At 42.4% G+C, this 24,670-nt stretch overlaps 1 protein-coding gene across 1 annotated transcript in view; it reads right to left on the bottom strand.

Moving 5' to 3' along the window:
- The window catches only part of ARHGAP33 (Rho GTPase activating protein 33), a 222,064-nt gene that overhangs the window by 57,652 nt on the left and 139,742 nt on the right, over positions 1-24,670 (bottom strand). The window contains 8 exon segments of the mRNA XM_053690905.1: positions 2,033-2,140; positions 4,706-4,788; positions 6,392-6,536; positions 9,299-9,401; positions 9,500-9,649; positions 9,767-9,823; positions 10,893-10,962; positions 11,815-11,892. Of these exon segments, the coding sequence (XP_053546880.1) occupies positions 2,033-2,140; positions 4,706-4,788; positions 6,392-6,536; positions 9,299-9,401; positions 9,500-9,649; positions 9,767-9,823; positions 10,893-10,962; positions 11,815-11,892 (794 nt within the window).

A 24,670-nucleotide genomic window follows, 5' to 3' on the forward strand; every position in this document is an offset into this window, starting at 1 on the left:
ATATATATTTATGTGTTAGTATGTGTATATACATATATATTTATGTGTTACTCTGTGTATATACATATATATTTATGTGTTACTATGTGTATATACATATATATTTATGTGTTACTCTGTGTATATACATATATATTTATGTGTTACTATGTGTATATACATATATATTTATGTGTTACTCTGTGTATATACATATATATTTATGTGTTACTCTGTGTATATACATATATATTTATGTGTTACTATGTGTATATACATATATATTTATGTGTTACTATGTGTATATACATATATATTTATGTGTTACTATGTGTATATACATATATATTTATGTGTTACTATGTGTATATACATATATATTTATGTGTTACTATGTGTATATACATATATATTTATGTGTTACTATGTGTATATACATATATATTTATGTGTTACTATGTGTATATACATATATATTTATGTGTTACTATGTGTATATACATATATATTTATGTGTTAGTATGTGTATATATATATATATTTATGTGTTACTATGTGTATATACATATATATTTATGTGTTAGTATGTGTATATACATATATATTTATGTGTTACTATGTGTATATACATATATATTTATGTGTTACTATGTGTATATACATATATATTTATGTGTTAGTATGTGTATATATATATATATTTATGTGTTACTATGTGTATATACATATATATTTATGTGTTACTATGTGTATATACATATATATTTATGTGTTACTATGTGTATATACATATATATTTATGTGTTAGTATGTGTATATATATATATATTTATGTGTTATTATGTGTATATACATATATATTTATGTGTCAGTATGTGTATATACATATATATTTATGTGTTAGTATGTGTATATACATATATATTTATGTGTTACTATGTGTATATACATATATATTTATGTGTTACTATGTGTATATACATATATATTTATGTGTTAGTATGTGTATATATATATATATTTATGTGTTACTATGTGTATATACATATATATTTATGTGTTAGTATGTGTATATACATCTATATTTATGTGTTACTATGTGTATATACATATATATTTATGTGTTACTGTGTGTATATACAGATATATTTATGTGTTACTATGTGTATATACATATATATTTATGTGTTAGTATGTGTATATACATATATATTTAAAATTGCTGCCCATCACTGTGGGACTTACCCCCTTGGCTGCGCTAGTTCTTATGCCGTGTCTGAAGGCACCCATTGGAGCCTATGGAAGCGCGCTCTTGTGCTTCCATTCACATTGCACATTTGCATGCACTGCTATTACTCAGTTGAGCACAAATATCTCTTTCGCGTTATTTTGCGCTCAGCCCGTAATCTGGCCCTATGTAGGTGAGGAGCATTTTTCACCCACTGCTGTGTGCTATTTTCTCTATGTGTTATATGTATTTTTATATGCACATTATTACTAATCACAATTAAATTTAAAAAAATGACAGGCTCTAATTTTAACACTAGCAACCCTGCAATTCTATATATTTAATGGGACATGAAGCAAACAAAATATTTCATGATTCAGATAGAACATACCATTTTTAAACAACTTTCCAATTTACTTCTATTATCAAATGTGTTTAATTCTTCTGTTATCCTTCTTTGAAGGAGCAGCAGTGCACTGCTGGGAGCTAGCTGAACACATCAGAGTCATGTATGTGCAGCCACCAATCAGCAGGTTGTGCATTGCTGCTCTACCTAAGTATGCTTTTCAAGGATACAAAGAGCGTATTAGATAATAGAAGTAAATCAGAAGGTTGTTTAAAATTGCTGCTCTGTCTGAATCATGAAAGTTTCATTTTTACTTTAGAGTTGCAGCAGCGCTAGTGTAACGCATGTCATTTGTCATTAGAATGGCCATTTAATAGTTTCCTCTACTTACAAAGCTATAATGTTTGAACTTATTTCAGACGCTCCCTTTTTGATATTATTCCGTGTAATCACATGAAGGAACTAACAATAACACTTACCGCAGCAGGTTGGGAGCCCAGATGATTGCCAGATTGCGTGCGTGCATTCCGGTGTGTTCGCTGTGCGCACTCAGACGGGAAAGATGTTTCATCAGGTACTCAAGTGTCCTGCACGGGAAACATAAAAAGGCTCATTTTATAAATGCAGAATATTTTTTTATCAGGCTACTGCAGAGGAGTAAATACATTTTCACAATGTCGGTCACATTTGTTTGTGTCTCAAGCACTAAACAGTTTTTAACAAATGATCAGTTACAAAAATAGGCTTCTTTTATTCAAGCACCTTAAGTCGCACTTTAATGATGCGCGATTAACGTAAAATGAATCACCTCAAGGGGACATGAAACTCAGTTTCTCTATCTTGATTTAGATAGAGCATACAACTTTAAAAACAAAAAAAACTTTCTAATTTATTTCTATATTCTAATTCACTTTGTTTTCTTGGTCTCTATTATGGAAGAGCATACCTTGATAAGTTTAGGAGCGGCATGGATCAAGCACTATATAGCAGCAGTTTTAACAATGTCATACACTTTTGAGCACTAGATGGCAGCAGTGCTTAAGCATTGTGTAACTGTTAAAGATAACCGTAAAATTGGTTTCCCCTTAAAGCAGGGGTGTCCAAACTTTGCTCTCCAGAGGTTTTGGGACTACATTTCCCATGATGCTCAGCTAGATAAAATGCTGGCTGAGCATCATCGGAAATGTAGTTCCAAAACCTCTGGAGAGCAAAGTTTGGACACCCCTGCCTTAAAGGGACTCTAAATCAAAATTAAACTTTCATGATTCAGATAGAGCAGCAATTTTAAACAACTTTCCAATTTACTTCCATTAACTAAATGTGCACAGTCTTTTTATATTTAGACTTTTTGAGTCACCAGCTCCTACTGAGCATGTGCAAGAATAAGTGTGTATGCATTTGTGATTGGCTGATGGCTGTCACATGGTACGTGTATGCATTTGTGATTGGCTGATGGCTGTCACATGCTACAGGGGGAGTGGAAAAAGACATAACTTTTAAAATTGTCAGAAAAAAAATCTACTACTCATTTGAAGTTCAGACTAATTGCTATTGCATTGTCTTGTTATCTTGCATTTGTTGATTATGCAAATCTACTGTGTTGACTGGTCCTTCAATGTGTTTCCAAAGACTTGTTACACGCAGCTGCAGAGTACAAAATGTATGACAATTTTTTCTTTATTTTTATATATGAAATAGCTTATTTTGTTCTTTGACACCATAATAATGGGTTGAGATTACAAGGAAATTTTATCTCCTCATTTTATTACTTTCTGTATACACACTTCTTCATCTGTATACCAAAGCCCAATACTTAGAGAGAAGAATTAAAAATTAACATTTTAATTTTTATCACTCCAACCTACCACTGGGAGTGTATTTTCTTCTGTTGGCTCTTGTTTACATTTTTTTTTTTTTAAGTCGGTACTTGAGTATTGAAATGTTCAGTATTGGTGGGGATACCACGGGTAAAATCAGCTATTTCAAATGCCAAAGTAAAGGTAAAGGCACTATTTGCAAAGAATTTAATACACTTTAGTGCAGGTATCAACATGCTGCAAACACTTCTGATATATAGTGCTCAAGACACGTGCAAGCTCCTGAGCCAACCCCAGCATGCTCTCATAGAAGGAGCTAAGTATACCAAGAGAAAGAGGTTGCACACTCTGGATCATGGTATTCTTATTTCAATGTCCCTTTAAGGCTTTATGAATTCTAGGAGGTTGTTGCTGCCAATACTAAGTATTCAGCAGGGTGTTAATACAGAGATCTGATCTCTAGAAGCAGTTCATTCATGATATACATAAAATAACCAGCAGATTAAGTAAACGTATATAAAACAACAGACAAAATTCCCAGCACATCACTAATGGTTTGTACCCAGTGTGGTCCTTTTGCTTTGTAAAAATAAATAAAAATAAAAAGGGAACATTTATTACAAAATGTGTGTAAATCCCCTAGGTAGTTTCCAAGCCACAATGTCTGTATACTGATATGAAAAGGACTGTAAGTTAAGGCATTACTTGCAGCTATACCAGAAAAGTTGTGTGAATGAGTTTATTCTTCATGGTGGGGGAACCCCACAACATACCAGTGTTAGAAAGTCCAGTTCATTAAAGGGACATTAAACAATAAGGAAAACAATAGCAAGTTTTATACTTTATCATAGTTCTCTCTATTGTGTATGCAGATCTGGCATAACAACTGAATCTGGTTTCTTGTTTTAAAGAAGTTACAATATGGTAACTATAGCAGGGGGGGATCGTGGTACAGGGGCCCCCATGTGTGCACCTAAGTATGCGTAATCTCATTTTTACAGCTGGTGCACATGAACCAACAATGTCTGAGTATAACTGAACTTTTGATACTCTCGCTCCTAATGTGCACTGGCTGTAGCTCAGCTTAAATTGCTGCATATAAAACTATAACATGGTAAGTACAATACAGCTTCATTATTAAACAGCTGGGCACAATTAAATAGCATGGTTGTTGATCACCATACTATTGTACTGTGCCTGCAGCTCTATTCAAAATCCGCTCTCCTAAGCCGCTGTCTACTGTGCCGCTGCAGCTCTATTCAAAAGCCACTGTCTACTGTGCCTAACATGAAGTCTGTCTCTAGGCTTTGTTATAAACAGGAATATAACAAATACCTGTAATGGGGAGGCGGGAGCTGCTGTATAAGGTCATGCACACGGATTAGTTTCTCTTCCTCGCTGGTCACAGACATTGCTTCCTGAAAAACGTGAGAAAGAGTGTTGAGAAATCCACTACACATACATATCATTAAAGTGGAAGTAAAGTTACAGTCATTGCTTGTTTGATATCAAATATGTATGAAAAATAAAGTGTACTTTCATTCATCAATCATTTTCAATCGCTTAATAACTATTATTATTGCCTCTTTTCTTTTGCCGAAGACTACCACCGTTCCTCCGCCTGCACCATAAATTTTTATTGCACGCGTGACGATCCAATCCGTATCCAACAGATTGGTTCCCCCATTGGCGTCTACATCACCAGGATAACCTCCCACTTGTTATAGTGCGCATGCGTGAATGACGAAACTTGAAGTCACTCAACAAGCGCGTTCCTGTCAACCGCATGCGCATTTGCATAGCAGAGATCGTAACTTAGCGCATGTGCATAGCTTGGCAAATACGAGAACACGCACGCTTACATACGCAAATGTCGGTTGTGAAAGCAGAAATATTTTCTATACAGAAAGCCGGAAGAAAGCGAGGGGGAGGAGGAAGCAAATAAAAAACGTCAGATGTAAATATATACAGTATTTTATATAAGTTCTGTTATATGTGCTAAAAAAATGAAGTTAGCGACTACAATGTTGGGCACTGTATTAGACTAAACTTATAATCACAACATTAAAAATTTACTTTCATTTAAACACACCATACATGCAAAGTCATTAAAGGGACAATAAACTGTAATTCCACTTAAAGGGATATGAAGTTGAAATGAAACTTTCCTGATTTAGATAAAGCATGCAATTTTTTTGAGAAATCAGGGGGGTGTCGGGTGGGATTGTAATCCCTACACTAGAGCAAATTTTAGCTGATTAACCCTTCACTGCCGTAGATTTCAGAAGTGTGGTGCACAATCTTCTAATTGCCAAAAACTAATTGCAAAACCATGCATGTCTGCGATTTTTTTAACAAAAGGGACCCTAGAGAAGCTTTTACAACCATTTGTCTTACGACAGCAGTAATTGTGTGTAAATAATTTCAGTGAGAAACACAAAGTTTGTAAAAAAGATTTTTTCTTACATGATCGTATTTGGCAGCCAAATAGTGGCATCAAATATACCAAAATGATGAGCCTAGATCAATACCTTGTGCTGTCTACTTTATAATAATAATAAAAAAAACATTTTAAAAAAATGTCCTTTTAAAATGCTTAATTAAGTATAGTTAAAAAAACAGCAACTTTACTGTGTAATGTCATTATTTATGTTGTCTACTTTTCCTGTAATTTAATTTTGAAAATTTAAACGTGTTTTTTTTCTACTGTCCCCTGAGAGGCAGAAATGCATCCTGGAGGGTCCAGATCATTGACCCTGTAACATGCTGTACAGTGATTACATCAGAAGAGATACTGATAAACCAACTCAAGAGGCTTTACACAGGAGAATAGTTTATATTTTGTACATCTTCTATTGGAAGTACACATAATATATATATATATATATATATATATATATATATATATATATATATATATATATATATATATATATATATATATACATACATATACATACACACATACATATACATAAACACACACAGAGTACTGACCAGCCCTACGGTGCTTGTACTCACAGAAAAGGGATGGTAAAGCCGATAGGTCAGTAATGGATTGGGCAGTTCGCGGAAGTAGAGCTTACACAGAGAGCTGACACAATGCACATCCTGCAGGTAGGTGTCTCGAGTGAGATCCGGCACCCTCTCACTATCAAACTCGTGTCTGCAGAAAGAGTCAGATAAACACTGTATGTAGATATATTGAGAGACAGATAAACACTGTATGTAGATATATTGAGAGTCAGATAAACAATGTATGTAGATATATTGAGACAGATAAACACTGTATGTAGATATATTGAGAGAGTCAGATAAACACTGTATGTAGATATATTGAGTCAGATAAACACTGTATGTAGATATATTGAGAGAGTCAGATAAACACTGTATGTAGATATATTGAGAGCCAGATAAACACTGTATGTAAATATATTGAGAAAGACAGATAAATACTGTATGTAAATATATTGAGAGTCAGATAAACACTGTATGTAAATATATTGAGAGAGTCAGATAAACACTGTATGTAGATATATTGAGAGTCAGATAAACACTGTATGTAGATATATTGAGAGTCAGATAAACACTGTATGTAGATATATTGAGAGAGTCAGATAAACACTGTATGTAGATATATTGAGAGAGTCAGATAAACACTGTATGTAGATATATTGAGAGAGTCAGATAGACAGTGTATGTAGATATATTGAGAGAGTCAGATAAACACTGTATGTAGATATATTGAGAGAGTCAGATAAACACTGTATGTAGATATATTGAGAGAGTCAGATAAACACTGTATGTAGATATATTGAGAGAGTCAGATAAACACTGTATGTAGATATATTGAGAGAGTCAGATAAACACTGTATGTAGATATATTGAGAGAGTCAGATAAACAGTGTATGTAGATATATTGAGAGTCAGATAAACAGTGTATGTAGATATATTGAGAGACAGATAAACACTGTATGTAGATATATTGAGAGTCAGATAAACAGTGTATGTAGATATATTGAGAGAGACAGATAAACACTGTATGTAGATATATTGAGAGAGTCAGATAAACACTGTATGTAGATATATTGAGAGTCAGATAAACAGTGTATGTAGATATATTGAGAGACAGATAAACACTGTATGTAGATATATTGAGGGAGTCAGATAAACACTGTATGTAGATATATTGAGAGAGTCAGATAAACACTGTATGTAGATATATTGAGAGACAGATAAACACTGTATGTAGATATATTGAGAGAGTCAGATAAACACTGTATGTAGATATATTGAGAGAGTCAGATAAACACTGTATGTAGATATATTGAGAGAGTCAGATAAACACTGTATGTAGATATATTGAGAGAGTCAGATAAACACTGTATGTAGATATATTGAGAGACAGATAAACACTGTATGTAGATATATTGAGAGTCAGATAAACACTGTATGTAGATATATTGAGAGAGACAGATAAACACTGAATGTAGATATATTGAGAGAGTCAGATAAACACTGTATGTAGATATATTGAGAGAGACAGATCGCTTTAGTGAATGCATCAGATTGTTTCATCAATCTAAAAGAGGCCATTTAAAGGACATTTTTTTGCAGAAAACAAATGGTTTAATACTTCTGGAGCAAGTTTCTGCTCATCACTAGAGCACTAGGAGTTGTCCTTATCAGCCAGTAACTAACCTGTCCCTAAGGTGACTTGTGCACAAACATGCACTTCTTGTCAGTTTCAAAATCAGTGGAAATAGTTTAAACATTTTCATGCAAAAAATATATTTTTAACACATTTAAATATTGTTCCTTCATATCCATAATACACATTTATCATAGATTTTTTTAGCATTATGTCTAATCATCTAAACACTTGGAGGAGCCGCTGGTTTGTTATACACCGAATAAGTACAAAATGTAATTCCCCATAAAAGGTTTCACTTTGCACAGTGAAATGACTTTGGCTGCTTTTGCTGTAACTTAATTCTGAACATTATAGTATTTCCACTTCCCCGAGAGAGGCTGGAATGCGGATCCTGAGCCTCCTACATGTTGCACAGTGATTGGCTGATCAGTGCAGGAGCTCATTTATATCTGTTCCCAATTGGCTACACAAGAGGGGAGAAGATAAACAATTAAAGAGACATGAAACTCAGTTTTTTTGTTTCATGATTCAGATAGAACATACAATTTTAAACAACTTTCCAATTTCCTTAATTATCTATTTTTTTATTATCTTTGTATCCTTTGTTGAAAATCATAACTATGTACTGTAGGCTTATTGGCTGGGAGCTAGCTTCTAATTGGTAGCTGTATATATATATATATATATATATATATATATATATATATTGCTCTTTTCATTGGCTTACCAATGTGTTTAGCTAGCTCCCAGTAGTGCATTGCTGCTCCTTGAATAAAGGATACCAAGAGAATAAAGCTAAATAAATAATAGAAGTAAATTGGAAAGTTATTTAAAAACGTATGTTCTCTCTGAATAATAAAATAAACATTTTGGGTTTCATGCCCCTTTAGGTGAATTTTCAAAGGGTAAGACTATGAACTGTAAACAATACAAATTTTGCTAAAATAATCTGTTTCAATGCTTTAAAACAGTTCTTTTGTATTTAGATCTTTAGAAATGCAGTGAATAATTTCTAATGTACAGATGAAAATGCCCCCTTAATAAAGAATTATACATGCAGTACACAGCCTGTGGTGTTCCTGATCTTTCGGTAGAAAATGTAGGTATATTCAATTCATAGCCTATGTCAACACTTTAAGATGAATAAATTAAAATAAAATGTAAAATGCACCGTTGCTTATAAGCAGTTTTGACCTAATACAATTTTTCACACAAGAGGGATTTGGTGTCAGAGAACCCAAAGACTGAGAGACTTGCAAGCTTAGTAGACTGACCTGAGTTTCTGTATGTTGGAAGAAACACCTGACAGCCGGTATATCCCATCCACGATTCCAAACTTCTCAATAAACTGAGCACAAGACAGAAGGACCCTAGGGACTGAGAACCAATGAGGAAGTTGAGGAACTAACATATTTATATTCAGCCAAACAATAAAGTATTTATAAGCTGTTAATAAGAAAAGCCATGAACCTCACCTTCCTCCATGGAGTTTAGCAGGTGCTCTCCCAGGTCAGTCCCGAACACTCTCTCTCGCAGGATCCCACGTTGTCGGAGTCTCTGCTTGCTAGGCCGAGAAGTCATGAAACTGCGCAGTAATCCCGCCAGCTTCCCATGTCGCCTACACACTAATTAAAAAGAGAGTGTGTGAGAGGTGAGAAAGAGAGGGAAGCAAGACAAAAAGGGAGACTGAGAGGTGATGGGCGAGAGACTCTCAGACAAAGACATATGATTAGAGATCTCACCTGGTCTGGGAGAGTTGGAGCCATGGGGAGATGTGACAGCCAACTTTACATCATCCTCTGTGAACAGACAGACAGGTAACAAGGGTACAGAGACAGCTCAGCAAGCCATACAGAGACAGCCCGATGATAGCTGCAGAACACTGCTTATTAATGGTAACCATTCACAGAGACCTCTAAATGTAAAGCAGATGTGTGAGAGACAGACTCTTACTGCACCAGGGAATGCCAAATGCCACCAACACACTGGTCTGATCATACAAACACACATCAAGATACAGAGAGGAAGTGTAACAATAGATGTGTATGGCCAAGAAGAAGAAAGGAAAAAGTGAAAAAGAAAGAAGGACGGAAGAAAAGAACAAGACAAACAGAGAGAGGGATGAAGAGAAATAGGGAGAGAGAGAGGTAGAACTGGAGGGAGGAAGAGACAAGAGGATACACAGAGGGGAGAGAGAGAGAGAGAGAGAGGTAGAGAAAGGTAAGGAGAGAGAGGGGGGGTAGAAAGGAAAGTAAAGGGGAGAGAGAAAAGAGGAGAGAAAGCATTCAAGGGTGGAAGAGAACAAACGGTTCATGGTCTTATGCAAAGAACCCCATAAATAGAATAAAGAGACCAGAAACGGTTAGCCACAGACAGACACGTGTGATTTACCATTAAGTGATACATGCATAGTTACTACGTCAGTCACATAAAGGGATGCTAGCACGTCAGTGGGACAGTAGAGATATGACACAGAAAATGCTATTAGCTAAAAGGATTCATAGCCCTGTAGGGACAAATGCTGCATGAATGAGACATTTCAGACACTGGCAGTGGACAGCACTGTGAAGATGCCAGGAATGGTTCATGAACATTTATAGTGTAAACTGAGATCCATCTGTATCCTGGTTGCAGTCAAAAGATTTTAAATAACCAAATTTTTTTTTCCATTATAAGAGTTTATTAAACCCCAGTGGTTTCTTCTACCTCACAGAAAAAAATAAATCTATGGCTTCTTGATAGGTATAAATCATAACCAACTTCATTCCTCCAGATCTAAAATGGTATTCTATAAATCCGACATCATCATATACAAACAGAGGTAAATAAAACGCTAAGCAGCCCCCTGTATACATTACCCCTGGGTACCTGCGGTGGGAGATGATGGGGTCTTGCTGTCTGTGATTAGCTGCACACACTCACTAGGGAAAAATCCAACCTGGAAACAGATAGAACAGCTCAGTTTCATGTCCAGACTATGACAACTCATATATACCATGTGTTTTAGAACGGCTGACCCTAGGGACACATGCGAATCTGGCATTGCATTATTTTCCTTGTTTGATTAGACAGTTTTTAATAATTAAAAAAACAAGAAAAAAGAGAGAGCATCACATTGGATGATATCATCTAAACACCACTATAAGTACTAGAAGCTTACTGACAAGTGCTCTCTATACACACCAGGGTCTCACAGGTAGACTGCGCCGTCAGTGAACATATCAGACACCCTCATCTCTCATCACTTAGTACAAGAACTGGCTCAATACAAATAAAAAGACATTTAACAACATAAAATCAACACATTTCTCAGCCTTTGAGTTGTTGCTGTTTTTAGAAACTACTCGAATGTAGAGAAATGCATCACTTTCATGGTTTTAAAATGTTAATTGTGCTAGATTGAGATTAAGTCTTTTCCTGTATTACACAAGTTGATGTGAAGCTGGTGCCAGAGACAAAGGTTTTCTGCTAAAGTGCCAGTCTAGCTAGGAGACTGTAAGGCCCTGGCATGCACATGTACTATGCCTTTACTCATGCACTATAGTCAATGTTTGAACTGAGTCCCGGGGGGGAAGTTCCCATTACGGATGAGCCAGACGTTGTGTAAAACCACAATGAAAGTACTTGAATGCGGTGGTGATTGTTACACGCAGAAGAACATTTAAGTTCTGAATCCAGATGTATAAAGAAGATGGTCCAAATAGTTCTGCTATGGCACAAAAGTGTTGTATCTACTTATGTGTATATGGCTGTCTGTAACACTAGATGGCGCTAGCAGGTAAGCTCTTACCTGGAAGCTGTGCTTTCCTCTCCACCAGCTGGTGTCCTCCCTGGGGGGCATGTCTATCACTGACACAATGTCCCCGACCTGTGGCGACATGATGGAAAATGTAACCAGACACTACAAAGGGTAGAAATTCATCACAGTACAATGCACTCTGAGAAACTAGCCCTGTTCTCAAATGAGAATTACATCCAAACCTGCTCTTACAGCTATCTAAAAACAAATGTACCCGCAGAAATGTTAGATTAAAGCCTCTCACAAGCAGAACAGTGTACAGTTATCGATGTAGCGAGATTCACTTGTAACAACAAAGTTCTTCACAATCCCACCTAAAGCATCAGTGGTCTACACAATCCCACCTGTGACAACAGCTCTCTACACAATCCCACCTGTGACATCAGCTCTCTACACAATCCCACCTGTGACATCAGCTCTCTACACAATCCCACCTGTGACAACAGCTCTCTACACAATCCCACCTGTAACAACAGCTCTCTACACAATCCCACCTGTGACAACAGCTCTCTACACAATCCCACCTGTGATATCAGCTCTCTACACAATCCCACCTGTGACAACAGCTCTCTACACAATCCCACCTGTGACAACAGCTCTCTACACAATCCCACCTGTGACATCAGCTCTCTACACAATCCCACCTGTGACATAAGCTCTCTACACAATCCCACCTGTGACATCAGCTCTCTACACAATCCCACCTGTGACAACAGCTCTCTACACAATCCTACATAAAACAGCGCTCTACACAATCCTACCTAAAGCAATAGCGCTCTACACAATCCCACCTGTGACAACAGCTCTCTACACAATCCCACCTGTGACAACAGCTCTCTACACAATCCCACCTGTGACAACAGCTCTCTACACAATCCCACCTGTGACAACAGCTCTCTACACAATCCCACCTGTGACAACAGCTCTCTACACAATCCCACCTGTGACAACAGATCCCTACACAATCCCACCTAAAGCAACAGCTCTCTACACAATCCCACCTGTGACAACAGCTCTCTACACAATCCCACCTGTGACAACAGCTCTCTACACAATCCCACCTGTGACAACAGCTCTCTACACAATCCCACCTGTGACAACAGCTCTCTACACAATCCCACCTGTGAAAACAGATCCCTACACAATCCCACCTGTGACAACAGCTCTCTACACAATCCTACCTAAAGCAACAGCTCTCTACACAATCCAACCTGTGACAACAGCTCTCTACACAATCCCACCTGTGACAACAGCTCTCTACACAATCCCACCTGTGACAACAGCTCTCTACACAATCCCACCTGTGACAACAGCTCTCTACACAATCCTACCTGTGACAACAGCTCTCTACACAGTCCCACCTGTGACAACAGCTCTCTACACAATCCCACCTGTGACAACAGCTCTCTACACAATCCCACCTAAAGCAACAGTGCTCTACACAATCCCACCTGTGACAACAGCTCTCTACACAATCCCACCTGTGACAACAGATCCCTACACAATCCCACCTGTGACAACAGCTCTCTACACAATCCCACCTGTAACAACAGCTCTCTACACAATCCCACCTGTGACAACAGCTCTCTACACAATCCCACCTGTGACAACAGCTCTCTACACAATCCCACCTGTGACAACAGCTCTCTACACAGTCCCACCTGTGACAACAGCTCTCTACACAATCCCACCTGTGACAACAGATCCCTACACAATCCCACCTGTGACAACAGCTCTCTACACAATCCCACCTGTGACAACAGATCACTACACAATCCCACCTGTGACAACAGCTCTCTACACAATCCCACCTGTGACAACAGCTCTCTACACAATCCCACCTGTGACAACAGCTCTCTACACAGTCCCACCTGTGACAACAGCTCTCTACACAATCCCACCTAAAGCAACAGCTCTCTACACAAACCCACCTGTGATAACAGCTCTCTACACAGTCCCACCTGTGACAACAGATCCCTACACAATCCCACCTGTGACAACAGCTCTCTACACAATCCTACCTAAAGCAACAGCTCTCTACACAATCCAACCTGTGACAACAGCTCTCTACACAATCCCCCCTTTGACAACAGCTCTCTACACAGTCCCACCTGTGACAACAGCTCTCTACACAATCCCACCTGTGACAACAGATCCCTACACAATCCCACCTGTGACAACAGCTCTCTACACAATCCCACCTGTGACAACAGATCACTACACAATCCCACCTGTGACAACAGCTCTCTACACAATCCCACCTGTGACAACAGCTCTCTACACAATCCCACCTGTGACAACAGCTCTCTACACAGTCCCACCTGTGACAACAGCTCTCTACACAATCCCACCTGTGACAACAGATCCCTACACAATCCCACCTGTGACAACAGCTCTCTACACAATCCTACCTAAAGCAACAGCTCTCTACACAATCCAACCTGTGACAACAGCTCTCTACACAATCCCACCTGTGACAACAGCTCTCTACACAATCCCACCTGTGACAACAGCTCTCTACACAATCCCACCTGTGACAACAGCTCTCTACACAATCCTACCTGTGACAACAGCTCTCTACACAATCCCACCTGTGACAACAGCTCTCTACACAATCCCACCTGTGACAACAGCTCTCTACACAGTCCCACCTGTGACAACAGCTCTCTACACAATCCCACCTGTGACAACAGCTCTCTACACAATCCCACCTAAAGCAACAGTGCTCTACACAATCCCACCTGTGACAACAGCTCTCTACACAATCCCACCTGTGACAACAGATCCCTACACAATCCCACCTGTGACAACAGCTCTCTACACAATCCCACCTGTAACAACAGCTCTCTACACAATCCCACCTGTGACAACAGCTCTCTACACAATCCCACCTGTGACAACAGCTCTCTACACAATCCCACCTGTGACAACAGCTCTCTACACAGTCCCACCTGTGACAACAGCTCTCTACACAATCCCACCTGTGACAACAGCTCTCTACACAATCCCACCTGTGACAACAGCTCTCTACACAGTCCCACCTGTTACATCAGCTCTCTACACAATCCCACCTGTAACAACAGCTCTCTACACAGTCCCACCTGTGACAACAGCTCTCTACACAATCCCACCTGTGACAACAGCTCTCTACACAATCCCACCTGTGACAACAGCTCTCTACACAGTCCCACCTGTGACAACAGCTCTCTACACAATCCCACCTGTGACAACAGCTCTCTACACAATCCCACCTGTGACAACAGCTCTCTACACAATCCCACCTGTGACAACAGCTCTCTACACAATCCCACCTGTGACAACAGCTCTCTACACAATCCCACCTGTGACAACAGCTCTCTACACAATCCCACCTGTAACAGCAGCTCTCTACACAATCCCACCTGTAACAGCAGCTCTCTACACAATCCCACCTGTAACAACAGCTCTCTACACAATCCCACCTGTGACAACAGCTCTCTACACAATCCCACCTTTGACAACAGCTCTCTACACAATCCCACCTGTGACAACAGCTCTCTTGACAATCCTACCTGTGACAACAGCTCTCTACACAATCCCACCTGTGACAACAGCTCTCTACAAAATCCCACCTGTGACAACAGCTCTCTACACAGTCCCACCTGTGACAACAGCTCTCTACACAATCCCACCTGTGACAACAGCTCTCTACACAATCCCACCTAAAGCAACAGTGCTCTACACAATCCCACCTGTGACAACAGCTCTCTACACAATCCCACCTGTGACAACAGATCCCTACACAATCCCACCTGTGACAACAGCTCTCTACACAATCCCACCTGTGACAACAGCTCTCTACACAATCCCACCTGTGACAACAGCTCTCTACACAGTCCCACCTGTGACAACAGCTCTCTACACAATCCCACCTGTGACAACAGCTCTCTACACAATCCCACCTGTGACAACAGATCCCTACACAATCCCACCTGTGACAACAGCTCTCTACACAATCCCACCTGTGACAACAGATCACTACACAATCCCACCTGTGACAACAGCTCTCTACACAGTCCCACCTGTGACAACAGCTCTCTACACAATCCCACCTGTGACAACAGCTCTCTACACAATCCCACCTAAAGCAACAGTGCTCTACACAATCCCACCTGTGACAACAGCTCTCTACACAATCCCACCTGTGACAACAGATCCCTACACAATCCCACCTGTGACAACAGCTCTCTACACAATCCCACCTGTAACAGCTCTCTACACAATCCCACCTGTGACAACAGCTCTCTACACAATCCCACCTGTGACAACAGCTCTCTACACAATCCCACCTGTGACAACAGCTCTCTACACAGTCCCACCTGTGACAACAGCTCTCTACACAATCCCACCTGTGACAACAGATCCCTACACAATCCCACCTGTGACAACAGCTCTCTACACAATCCCACCTGTGACAACAGATCACTACACAATCCCACCTGTGACAACAGCTCTCTACACAATCCCACCTGTGACAACAGCTCTCTACACAATCCCACCTGTGACAACAGCTCTCTACACAGTCCCACCTGTGACAACAGCTCTCTACACAATCCCACCTGTGACAACAGCTCTCTACACAATCCCACCTGTGACAACAGCTCTCTACACAGTCCCACCTGTTACAACAGCTCTCTACACAATCCCACCTGTAACAACAGCTCTCTACACAGTCCCACCTGTGACAACAGCTCTCTACACAATCCCACCTGTGACAACAGCTCTCTACACAATCCCACCTGTGACAACAGCTCTCTACACAGTCCCACCTGTGACAACAGCTCTCTACACAATCCCACCTGTGACAACAGCTCTCTACACAATCCCACCTGTGACAACAGCTCTCTACACAATCCCACCTGTGACAACAGCTCTCTACACAATCCCACCTGTGACAACAGCTCTCTACACAATCCCACCTGTGACAACAGCTCTCTACACAATCCCACCTGTAACAGCAGCTCTCTACACAATCCCACCTGTAACAGCAGCTCTCTACACAATCCCACCTGTAACAACAGCTCTCTACACAATCCCACCTGTGACAACAGCTCTCTACACAATCCCACCTTTGACAACAGCTCTCTACACAATCCCACCTGTGACAACAGCTCTCTTGACAATCCTACCTGTGACAACAGCTCTCTACACAATCCCACCTGTGACAACAGCTCTCTACAAAATCCCACCTGTGACAACAGCTCTCTACACAGTCCCACCTGTGACAACAGCTCTCTACACAATCCCACCTGTGACAACAGCTCTCTACACAATCCCACCTAAAGCAACAGTGCTCTACACAATCCCACCTGTGACAACAGCTCTCTACACAATCCCACCTGTGACAACAGATCCCTACACAATCCCACCTGTGACAACAGCTCTCTACACAATCCCACCTGTAACAACAGCTCTCTACACAATCCCACCTGTGACAACAGCTCTCTACACAATCCCACCTGTGACAACAGCTCTCTACACAATCCCACCTCTGACAACAGATCCCTACACAATCCCACCTGTGACAACAGCTCTCTACACAATCCCACCTGTGACAACAGCTCTCTACACAATCCCACCTGTGACAACAGCTCTCTACACAATCCCACCTGTGACAACAGCTCTCTACACAGTCCCACCTGTGACAACAGATCTCTACACAATCCTACCTAAAGCAACAGCTCTCTACACAATCCCACATGTGACAACAGCTCTCTACACAATCCCACCTGTGACAACAGCTCTCTACACAATCCCACCTGTGACAACAGCTCTCTACACAATCCCACCTGTGACAACAGCTCTCTACACAATCCAACCTGTGACAACAGCTCTCTACACAATCCCACCTGTGACAACAGCTCTCTACACAATCCCACCTGTGACAACAGATCCCTACACAATCCCACCTAAAGCAATAGCGCTCTACACAATCCCACCTGTGGCAACAGCTCTCTACACAATCCCACCTGTAACAACAGCTCTCTACACAATCCCACCTAAAGCAACAGTGCTCTACACAATCCCACCTGTGACATCAGCTCTCTACACAATCCCACCTGTGATAACAGCTCTCTACACAATCCTACATAAAACAGCGCTCTACACAATCCTACCTAAAGCAATAGCGCTCTACACAATCCCACCTGTGACAACAGCTCTCTACACAATCCCACCTGTGACAACAGCTCTCTACACAATCCCACCTGTGACAACAGCTCTCTACACAATCCCACCTGTGACAACAGATCCCTACACAATCCCACCTGTGACAACAGCTCTCTACACAATCCCACCTGTGACAACAGCTCTCTACACAATCCCACCTGTGACAACAGCTCTCTACACAATCCTACCTGTGACAACAGCTCTCTACACAATCCCACCTGTGACAACAGCTCTCTACACAATCCCACCTGTGACAACAGCTCTCTACACAATCCCACCTGTGACAACAGCTCTCTACACAATCCCACCTGTGAAAACAGCTCTCTACACAATCCCACCTGTGACAACAGCTCTCTACACAATCCCACCTGTGACAACAGCTCTCTACACAATCCCACCTGTGACAACAGCTCTCTACACAATCCTACCTGTGACAACAGCTCTCTACACAGTCCCACCTGTGACAACAGCTCTCTACACAATCCCACCTAAAGCAACAGCTCTCTACACAATCCCACCTGTGATAACAGCTCTCTACACAGTCCCACCTGTGACAACAGATCCCTACACAATCCCACCTGTGACAACAGCTCTCTACACAATCCTACCTAAAGCAACAGCTCTCTACACAATCCCACCTGTGACAACAGCTCTCTACACAATCCAACCTGTGACAACAGCTCTCTACACAATCCCACCTAAAGCAACAGTGCTCTACACAATCCCACCTGTGACAACAGCTCTCTACACAATCCCACCTGTGACAACAGATCCCTACACAATCCCACCTGTGACAACAGCTCTCTACACAATCCCACCTGTAACAACAGCTCTCTACACAATCCCACCTGTGACAACAGCTCTCTACACAATCCCACCTGTGACAACAGCTCTCTACACAATCCCACCTGTGACAACAGCTCTCTACACAATCCCACCTGTGACAACAGCTCTCTACACAATCCCACCTGTGACAACAGCTCTCTACACAATCCCACCTGTGACAACAGATCCCTACACAATCCCACCTGTGACAACAGCTCTCTACACAATCCCACCTGTGACAACAGATCACTACACAATCCCACCTGTGACAACAGCTCTCTACACAATCCCACCTGTGACAACAGCTCTCTACACAATCCCACCTGTGACAACAGCTCTCTACACAGTCCCACCTGTTACATCAGCTCTCTACACAATCCCACCTGTAACAACAGCTCTCTACACAGTCCCACCTGTGACAACAGCTCTCTACACAATCCCACCTGTGACAACAGCTCTCTACACAGTCCCACCTGTGACAACAGCTCTCTACACAATCCCACCTGTGACAACAGCTCTCTACACAGTCCCACCTGTGACAACAGCTCTCTACACAGTCCCACCTGTGACAACAGCTCTCTACACAATCCCACCTGTGACAACAGCTCTCTACACAATCCCACCTGTGACAACAGCTCTCTACACAATCCCACCTGTGACAACAGCTCTCTACACAATCCCACCTGTGACAACAGCTCTCTACACAATCCCACCTGTGACAACAGCTCTCTACACAATCCCACCTGTAACAGCAGCTCTCTACACAATCCCACCTGTAACAGCAGCTCTCTACACAATCCCACCTGTAACAACAGCTCTCTACACAATCCCACCTGTGAAAACAGCTCTCTACACAATCCCACCTTTGACAACAGCTCTCTACACAATCCCACCTGTGACAACAGCTCTCTACACAATCCCACCTGTGACAACAGCTCTATACACAATCCCACCTGTGACAACAGCTCTCTACACAGTCCCACCTGTGACAACAGCTCTCTACACAATCCCACCTGTGACAACAGCTCTCTACACAATCCCATCTGTGACAACAGATCCCTACACAATCCCACCTGTGACAACAGCTCTCTACACAATCCCACCTGTGACAACAGCTCTCTACACAATCCCACCTGTGACAACAGCTCTCTACACAATCCCACCTGTGACAACAGCTCTCTACACAGTCCCACCTGTGACAACAGCTCTCTACACAATCCCACCTGTGACAACAGCTCTCTACACAATCCCATCTGTGACAACAGATCCCTACACAATCCCACCTGTGACAACAGCTCTCTACACAATCCCACCTGTGACAACAGCTCTCTACACAATCCCACCTGTGACAACAGCTCTCTACACAATCCCACCTGTGACAACAGCTCTCTACACAATCCCACCTGTGAAAACAGCTCTCTACACAATCCCACCTTTGACAACAGCTCTCTACACAATCCCACCTGTGACAACAGCTCTCTACACAATCCCACCTGTGACAACAGCTCTATACACAATCCCACCTGTGACAACAGCTCTCTACACAGTCCCACCTGTGACAACAGCTCTCTACACAATCCTACCTAAAGCAACAGCTCTCTACACAATCCCACCTGTGACAACAGCTCTCTACACAATCCCACCTTTGACAACAGCTCTCTACACAATCCCACCTGTGACAACAGCTCTCTACACAATCCCACCTGTGACAACAGCTCTCTACACAGTCCCACCTGTGACAACAGCTCTCTACACAATCCCACCTGTGACAACAGATCCCTACACAATCCCACCTAAAGCAATAGCGCTCTACACAATCCCACCTGTGGCAACAGCTCTCTACACAATCCCACCTGTAACAACAGCTCTCTACACAATCCCACCTAAAGCAACAGTGCTCTACACAATCCCACCTGTGACATCAGCTCTCTACACAATCCCACCTGTGATAACAGCTCTCTACACAATCCTACATAAAACAGCGCTCTACACAATCCTACCTAAAGCAATAGCGCTCTACACAATCCCACCTGTGACAACAGCTCTCTACACAATCCCACCTGTGACAACAGCTCTCTACACAATCCCACCTGTGACAACAGCTCTCTACACAATCCCACCTGTGACAAAAGATCCCTACACAATCCCACCTGTGACAACAGCTCTCTACACAATCCCACCTGTGACAACAGCTCTCTACACAATCCCACCTGTGACAACAGCTCTCTACACAATCCTACCTGTGACAACAGCTCTCTACACAATCCCACCTGTGACAACAGCTCTCTACACAATCCCACCTGTGACAACAGCTCTCTACACAATCCCACCTGTGACAACAGCTCTCTACACAATCCCACCTGTGAAAACAGCTCTCTACACAATCCCACCTGTGACAACAGCTCTCTACACAATCCCACCTGTGACAACAGCTCTCTACACAATCCCACCTGTGACAACAGCTCTCTACACAATCCTACCTGTGACAACAGCTCTCTACACAGTCCCACCTGTGACAACAGCTCTCTACACAATCCCACCTAAAGCAACAGCTCTCTACACAATCCCACCTGTGATAACAGCTCTCTACACAGTCCCACCTGTGACAACAGATCCCTACACAATCCCACCTGTGACAACAGCTCTCTACACAATCCTACCTAAAGCAACAGCTCTCTACACAATCCCACCTGTGACAACAGCTCTCTACACAATCCAACCTGTGACAACAGCTCTCTACACAATCCCACCTAAAGCAACAGTGCTCTACACAATCCCACCTGTGACAACAGCTCTCTACACAATCCCACCTGTGACAACAGATCCCTACACAATCCCACCTGTGACAACAGCTCTCTACACAATCCCACCTGTAACAACAGCTCTCTACACAATCCCACCTGTGACAACAGCTCTCTACACAATCCCACCTGTGACAACAGCTCTCTACACAATCCCACCTGTGACAACAGCTCTCTACACAATCCCACCTGTGACAACAGCTCTCTACACAGTCCCACCTGTGACAACAGCTCTCTACACAATCCCACCTGTGACAACAGATCCCTACACAATCCCACCTGTGACAACAGCTCTCTACACAATCCCACCTGTGACAACAGATCACTACACAATCCCACCTGTGACAACAGCTCTCTACACAATCCCACCTGTGACAACAGCTCTCTACACAATCCCACCTGTGACAACAGCTCTCTACACAGTCCCACCTGTTACATCAGCTCTCTACACAATCCCACCTGTAACAACAGCTCTCTACACAGTCCCACCTGTGACAACAGCTCTCTACACAATCCCACCTGTGACAACAGCTCTCTACACAGTCCCACCTGTGACAACAGCTCTCTACACAATCCCACCTGTGACAACAGCTCTCTACACAGTCCCACCTGTGACAACAGCTCTCTACACAATCCCACCTGTGACAACAGCTCTCTACACAATCCCACCTGTGACAACAGCTCTCTACACAATCCCACCTGTGACAACAGCTCTCTACACAATCCCACCTGTGACAACAGCTCTCTACACAATCCCACCTGTGACAACAGCTCTCTACACAATCCCACCTGTAACAGCAGCTCTCTACACAATCCCACCTGTAACAACAGCTCTCTACACAATCCCACCTGTGAAAACAGCTCTCTACACAATCCCACCTTTGACAACAGCTCTCTACACAATCCCACCTGTGACAACAGCTCTCTACACAATCCCACCTGTGACAACAGCTCTATACACAATCCCACCTGTGACAACAGCTCTCTACACAGTCCCACCTGTGACAACAGCTCTCTACACAATCCCACCTGTGACAACAGCTCTCTACACAATCCCACCTGTGACAACAGATCCCTACACAATCCCACCTGTGACAACAGCTCTCTACACAATCCCACCTGTGACAACAGCTCTCTACACAATCCCACCTGTGACAACAGCTCTCTACACAATCCCACCTGTGACAACAGCTCTCTACACAGTCCCACCTGTGACAACAGCTCTCTACACAATCCTACCTAAAGCAACAGCTCTCTACACAATCCCACCTGTGACAACAGCTCTCTACACAATCCCACCTGTGACAACAGCTCTCTACACAATCCCACCTGTGACAACAGCTCTCTACACAATCCCACCTGTGACAACAGCTCTCTACACAGTCCCACCTGTGACAACAGCTCTCTACACAATCCCACCTGTGACAACAGATCCCTACACAATCCCACCTAAAGCAATAGCGCTCTACACAATCCCACCTGTGGCAACAGCTCTCTACACAATCCCACCTGTAACAACAGCTCTCTACACAATCCCACCTAAAGCAACAGTGCTCTACACAATCCCACCTGTGACATCAGCTCTCTACACAATCCCACCTGTGATAACAGCTCTCTACACAATCCTACATAAAACAGCGCTCTACACAATCCTACCTAAAGCAATAGCGCTCTACACAATCCCACCTGTGACAACAGCTCTCTACACAATCCCACCTGTGACAACAGCTCTCTACACAATCCCACCTGTGACAACAGATCCCTACACAATCCCACCTGTGACAACAGCTCTCTACACAATCCCACCTGTGACAACAGCTCTCTACACAATCCCACCTGTGACAACAGCTCTCTACACAATCCTACCTGTGACAACAGCTCTCTACACAATCCCACCTGTGACAACAGCTCTCTACACAATCCCACCTGTGACAACAGCTCTCTACACAATCCCACCTGTGACAACAGCTCTCTACACAATCCCACCTGTGAAAACAGCTCTCTACACAATCCCACCTGTGACAACAGCTCTCTACACAATCCCACCTGTGACAACAGCTCTCTACACAATCCCACCTGTGACAACAGCTCTCTACACAATCCCACCTGTGACAACAGCTCTCTACACAGTCCCACCTGTGACAACAGCTCTCTACACAATCCCACCTAAAGCAACAGCTCTCTACACAATCCCACCTGTGATAACAGCTCTCTACACAGTCCCACCTGTGACAACAGATCCCTACACAATCCCACCTGTGACAACAGCTCTCTACACAATCCTACCTAAAGCAACAGCTCTCTACACAATCCCACCTGTGACAACAGCTCTCTACACAATCCCACCTGTGACAACAGCTCTCTACACAATCCCACCTAAAGCAACAGTGCTCTACACAATCCCACCTGTGACAACAGCTCTCTACACAATCCCACCTGTGACAACAGATCCCTACACAATCCCACCTGTGACAACAGCTCTCTACACAATCCCACCTGTAACAACAGCTCTCTACACAATCCCACCTGTGACAACAGCTCTCTACACAATCCCACCTGTGACAACAGCTCTCTACACAATCCCACCTGTGACAACAGCTCTCTACACAATCCCACCTGTGACAACAGCTCTCTACACAGTCCCACCTGTGACAACAGCTCTCTACACAATCCCACCTGTGACAACAGATCCCTACACAATCCCACCTGTGACAACAGCTCTCTACACAATCCCACCTGTGACAACAGATCACTACACAATCCCACCTGTGACAACAGCTCTCTACACAATCCCACCTGTGACAACAGCTCTCTACACAATCCCACCTGTGACAACAGCTCTCTACACAGTCCCACCTGTTACATCAGCTCTCTACACAATCCCACCTGTAACAACAGCTCTCTACACAATCCCACCTGTGACAACAGCTCTCTACACAATCCCACCTGTGACAACAGCTCTCTACACAGTCCCACCTGTGACAACAGCTCTCTACACAATCCCACCTGTGACA

Source organism: Bombina bombina, chromosome 8, assembly GCF_027579735.1.
Source record: "Bombina bombina isolate aBomBom1 chromosome 8, aBomBom1.pri, whole genome shotgun sequence".
Taxonomy (NCBI): domain Eukaryota; kingdom Metazoa; phylum Chordata; class Amphibia; order Anura; family Bombinatoridae; genus Bombina; species Bombina bombina.